Consider the following 6,000-nt stretch of genomic DNA (forward strand, 5'->3'; position numbering starts at 1 on the left):
TTTAAGAGACTTCTCGATGAGTATATGGGACTGAATAGGATTGAGGGTTATAGGTAAGTCTACTGGTGGAGATATGATCGGTGCAACTTGGGGGCCGAAGGGCCTGTTTGTGCTGTAGTTTTTTCTTTGTTCTTAATGTTTCTCAAGAACCCCAATACCTCCTCCTTTTTGATCTGAATATGACTCAAACTATCTACCTTTCCCAGACTCATCATCCAGCAAATCTATCTCTTTGGGGAAATACTGATACAAAGTGCAAAAAAAGTTTTAAGACACTAGTTATGGGCCCACATTTCTCACTCTCTTTCTGAAGATGAAATTTATGTTTTGATTGCTCTTGGGCTAGAGGCTGATATTTTAGGTTTTTTTTAATGAATCCTGTCTCATCACCATGTCCAAAATAACCTGTCTGCTGGTAGATTTTACAGCATATTGTTATTAGTTTATTAACTGTGCGAACACAGCTAACATTACTTTTTGCCTGTCCTTCCTAAATGCCAATTATCCTGAAATATTCAGTTCCCAGCATCCGTTACCCTGAAGCCAGGTCTCGGTAATGGGAATTCCATCACATCTGTTTACTAACATGCATCGTCAGCTCACCGACCTCATTGTGAATGTTGTGCCCACTCCGATCGAGTCCTTTTTGTTCTGTCTTACTTTTGCGACCTTTAGTTCTAGCCGCTGTTGAATGCTTAACCTTGTACACCCTATCCCTTCCTGCCTCACTCCCACTGCCATTTCCCTTATTGTCACCTTGCCGTTCTCCCCTGTTCTTTAATCTGTCACATCATATCACCATGGGTGGCACAGTGGGTTCGCACGGCTGCCTCACAGCACCAGGGACCCGGGTTCGATTCCCAGCTCGGGTCACTGTCTGTGTGGAGTTTACACATTCTCCCCGTGTCTGCATGGGTTTCCTCGGGTGCTCCAGTTTCCTCCCACACTCTGAAAGACGTGCCGGTTAGATGCACTGGCCGTGCTAATTTCTCCCTCGGTGTAACCCGAACAGGTGCCGGGGTGCGGTGACTAGGGGAATTTCACAGTAACTTCATTGCAGTGTTAATGTAAGCCGACTTGTGACAATAATAAATAAATGAGCCCTCCTCACATGATCCCTCGGCCCCTCTGTTTAGTTAAAATCCCTCCCGACCACACTAACTATACGACTCACACATCCAATATAGATCAGATGAAGACTGTCACACTGTTACAGCTCCCACCTACCCCGGGGCTGGTGCCAATGCCCCACATCCCAGAAATACAAATGCATTTCTCCCACCCGGATCTTTGAGACTCGTAAACCATAGAATCCTTACAGTGCAGAATGAGACCATTTGACCCATCGAATCTGCACCTCCTCTCTGATAGAGTATTTTACTCAGGACGAGCCCCCCCACCTATCCCCATAACCCCACACATTTGCCCCGCTAATCCCCCTAACCTACACATCTCTGGACATTACTAGGCTATTTAGCATGGCCAGTCCACCTAACCTGCTCATCTTTTAGTTGGCATGGTGGCACAGTGGTTGCCACTGCTGCCTCACAGCACCGGGAACCCGGGTTCGATACGGGCCTCGGGTCACTGTCTGTGTGGAGTTCGCACATTGTCCCCGTGTCTGTGTGGGTTTCCTCTGGGTGCTCCGGTTTCCTCCCACAGTCCAAAGATGTGCGGGTTAGGTGGATTGGCCGTGGTAAATTGTCCCTTAGTGTCAGGAGGACCAGCAGGGCAAATATGTGGGTTTATGGGGATAGGGCCTGGGTGGGATTATTGTCAGTGTAGACGCAATGGTCCAATTGCCTCCTTCAGCACTGTAGGGATTCTATAATTCTATGATCTTTCAGACTGTGAGAGGAAACCAGAGCACCCAGAGGAAACCCACACAGACATGGGGAGAACATGCAAACTCCACACAGACAGTGACCCGAGGCCGGGAATCGAACCTGGGTCCCTGGCGCTGTGAGGCAGCAGCGCTAACCACTGGGCCACCCATAGGGATTGGAGAAGTGTATGGAGGAGGAGGGGGAACGGGTGATGGGAGGGGGAGGGAGGGTGGGGGCAGGAGAGAAGGTCAAAGTCGGGGGGGGGGGGGGCGGCGGTGGAAGTGGTAATTTAGGAGGGGAACAGCTCCTCTCTTTAACCTTTGCTGCTCTCTAACACCCTCGTCTCTTCCTCTTCCAGGTTACCGCCACATTCACCTGCTCTCGAAGGACGGGACAGCAATCCCTCCCTCCTCCGTGTTCGTACACACCAGAATTACTGAGGCAACAGGGAGATAGTTCAGCATGATAATGACTGACGCTGTTTCTGATCCCTCCCTCCCACCATTCCCTCAGTCCGTTGTTTTTATAGCCATGTATAGATTTACTGGTATTTTTTATATTTAATTCACTGCTATTTATAAGTTAGTTTTGAGCTGCTCATATTTTTTGAAACCCCATTGGCAAGTCACAGGTCAAAGCAGGAGGTCACAGGTCAAAGCGGGAGGTCACGGGTCAAAGCAGGAGGTCACGGGTCGAAGCGGGAGGTCACGGGTCGAAGCGGGAGGTCACGGGTCGAAGCGGGAGGTCACGGGTCAAAACGGGAGGTCACGGGACAAAGCGGGAGGTCACGGGTCAAAGAGAGAGGTCACGGGTCAAAGAGAGAGGTCACGGGTCGAAGCAGGAGGTCACAGTTCAGCAGTTATGAGTTGAAATGTTGCAGCTCCTGGAATAAATTACATAAGAACATAAGAAATAGGAGCAGGAGTAGGCCATCTAGCCCTTCGAGCCTGCCCCGCCATTCAATAAATTGGCAGCCATGTTTCCTCTGGGATTTCCTTGGAGCCAGATTTTGATCCCAATTCCGGGTTTTTCTGTTTTCCGGGATGTTGGCTGTGGTGAGATGTGGTGTTGTTGATTGGTCCATTGGGCTGGGGTAGGTGGAGCCTGTTGGTATGGTAACAAGGAGGCACCCCCTAGATCCAGCAGCCAGTGGACGGTGCCCAAAATCAGGCCACCAATCACCTCATTGTACTGACCACAGTATGGAGTTGCCATGGCAACATTAATCCCAGCAGAAAGAGTGTACTGGGGGGTGGGGGGGGTGGTGCGGCGGGGTGAGGGATTTGAGAGAAGAGGGGGGAGGGGTTGTGGGCGGGGCGGGGCGGGGGAGGAGAGACACAATCTGACAGCTCCGGATACTTCCTGTGGATGAGATTGAATTCCTGTCAGGAATTCATCAATGTTGGGACCCCATTACTGAGGGATCTCTCCATCAGAATCCCATTACTGAGAGATCTCTCCATCGGGATCCCATTACTGAGAGATCTCTCCATCGGGATCCCATTACTGAGGGATCTCTCCATCGGGATCCCATTACTGAGGGATCTCTCCATCGGGATCCCATTACTGAGGGATCTCTCCATCGGGATCCCATTACTGAGGGATCTCTCCATCGGGATCCCATTACTGAGGGGTCTCTCCAACGGAATCCCATTACTGAGCGATCTCTCCATCGGGAAACCATCACTGAGGGATCTCTCCATCGGGAAACCATCACTGAGGGATTGCTCCATCAGGATCCCGTTACTGAGGGATGTCTCCATCGGGATCCCATTACTGAGGGATCTCTCCATCGGGATCCCCATGATTGAGATCTCTGTCCATCCTTTAGTCTCTCTTTGGGGCTCCAGTTAGAGACATGGGGTGGAATTTTATGAGAATGATTTGAAGTGTCCAGTTACTGTGAATATGGAGAGTTGCTGATCAGTTTTTTGGGTGGGTTTTTACACACAATCTTGTGCATGTGGTATATAAAGAAATTGGCTAAATCTAGTTGCTTCAGGCAGTGGGCGGGGCTTAACTCAGCAGCCTGCCTGCAGAGGGAGCTATTGCGCATGTGCAGACCTCTGTATCTGCTCGTGTGTAATTGCAGCAGCAGAGGCCTGACAGACAGCCTGAACACTACGCCCACACACTGCCCCCCCCACCCCCCAAAATCATGGGAGCCCAGGGCCAATCACGAACCCCACACAGCCCAAAATTCAGCCCTTGCCAACCCACTGCCGCCCAGATCGATAGTACCTCACCCTCCCCCCAGTGTTGGAGCTGTGGAATGGCAGTGGGTAGAGAGGGTACCTCGCAGCAACTGACCCCCCCCCCCACCCCCACCACGTCACACCGAGTCTCCTCCTTTTGTCCAGCCTCCCTGTCCAAGCTGAGCTGTGCCCCGAGTGTGTCACCCGGCACTGAGCTCCTCTGTGGTTCCCACCACCTCCACCCCCCCCCCAAACCAATTAAAATATTCACATCTTCAAACTCGATCCGTGTTGGCGGCTGGTTATTTATTAATTAATTTATTAATTACCTCCCAGGGAGTATCAATCCCACAATGCACCTCATCTCCATCTCTACCTAACTGCAAAAAAAAGTGTGGGGAGGGGAGTGGGAGGGGAAGGGAGGGGAGTGGGGAGGGGAGGGGAGGGGAGTGGGGGAGGGGAGGGGAAGGGAGGGGAGGGGAGTGGGGGAGGGGAGGGGGAGGGGAGGGGAGTGGGGGAGGGGAGGGTGGGGGAGGGGAGGGTGGGGGAGGGGAAGGGAGTGGGGGAGGGGAGGGGAGGAGAGTGGAGGAGGGGAGGGGAGGGGAGTGGGGGAGGGGAGGGGAGTGGGGGAGGGGAGGGGAGTGGGGGGGTGGGGAGGGGAGGGGGGGAGGGGAGTGGGGGGTGAAGTGGGGGTTGGGGAGGGGAGTGGGGGAGGGGAGGGGAGTGGGGGGAGGGGAGTGGGGGAGTGGGGGAGGGGAGGGGAGTGGGGGGAGGGGAGTGAGTGGGGAGGGGAGGGGAGTGGGGGGAGTGGGGAGGGGAGTGGAGGGGTGGGGAGGGGAGTGGAGGGGTGGGGAGTGGGGAGGGGAGGGGAGTGGAGGGGTGGGGAGGGGAGTGGAGGGGTGGGGAGGGGAGGGCAGTGGAGGGGTGGGGGGAGGGTGGGGAGGGGAGGGTAGTGGGGGGGAGGGGAGGGGAGTGGGGGAGAGGGGAGGGGAGGGGTGGGGGAGAGGGGAGGGGAGTGGACGGGGGGAGTGGGGAGGGGAGTGGACGGGGGGAGTGGGGGGGAGGGGGGGGTGGGGAGGGGAGTGGGGGGGAGGGGAGTGGGGGTGTGGGGAGGGGGGGTGTGGGGAGGGGGGAGGGGAGTGTGGGGGTGGGGAGGGGGGAGGGGAGTGGGGGGAGTGGGGAGGGGAGTGGGGGAGGGGAGGGGAGTGGGGGAGGGGAGTGGGGGGGGAGGGGAGTGGGGGGGGAGGGGGGTGGGGGGAGGGGGAGGGGTGGGAATAGGGTGGGGAGGGAACAAAGAACAGCAGGGGAAACAGGCCCTTCGGCCCGCGCTCCCATTATAACACTGTGAGTGCCCCCCTCTACCCATGGCGTCTGTCTACACCTACTGGACTCCACAATAAAGGAATTATAACCAGGTTAAGGGAGGTCTAATTTAGGGACAATTTGTTACACCGATCAGCCTAAGAGCATGTTTTTGGGGTGTGGGAGGAAACCGGAGCACCCGGAGAAAACCCACGCAAGCACGGGGAGAATGTGCAAAGGGGGGGGGGGGGGAACAGGAGCCGGAGGGTGGGAGAGTTAGGAACAGGGGAAGGGGAGCGGGAGGAAGTTGGAGGGGGTAGGGGGTTGAGGGAGGGGAGCAGGAAGAGGGTGAGGGTTTGGGGTGAGGGGGTGGCTGGGGTTGAATGGTGACAAATTGAGAAAGTTGTTAATAAAACACAGCCAGGGTTTATAATTGGGAGCAGGTGGTAACTGTCGGCTGTTCTGCCGTGTTGGGGGGTGGGGGGTGGTGGTGGGGGGGGAGGGGGAGGGGGTGGTTGAGGGGGGGGGAAGGGGGTGGTGGTGGGGGGAGTGGGTGACCTGACTGGTGGTGATTGAACCTGAGGATCGCCACACCTGAGGCAAGGGGCAAGATTGAGAAGCCGGGGGCCTTCTCGAATAACCTCAGCTGGAACGGGAACTGAACCTGCTCTGCATCA

General features: G+C 55.5%; 1 protein-coding gene across 1 annotated transcript in view; it reads left to right on the plus strand.

Annotated features, from left to right (window-relative positions):
- plcd4a (phospholipase C, delta 4a) overlaps positions 1-2,522 on the plus strand; it is a 65,669-nt gene extending 63,147 nt beyond the window's left edge. The window contains exon 15 of the mRNA XM_080199596.1: positions 2,185-2,522. Within this exon, the coding sequence (XP_080055722.1) occupies positions 2,185-2,282 (98 nt within the window). The 3' untranslated portion in view covers positions 2,283-2,522. The remainder of the gene's footprint in view (positions 1-2,184) is intronic.
- The last annotated feature ends 3,478 nt before the right edge of the window (positions 2,523-6,000 follow it).

Source organism: Carcharhinus amblyrhynchos, chromosome 11 (assembly GCF_965287045.1).
Source record: "Carcharhinus amblyrhynchos chromosome 11, sCarAmb.v2.hapA, whole genome shotgun sequence".
In the NCBI taxonomy this organism is placed as follows: Eukaryota; Metazoa; Chordata; class Chondrichthyes; order Carcharhiniformes; family Carcharhinidae; genus Carcharhinus; species Carcharhinus amblyrhynchos.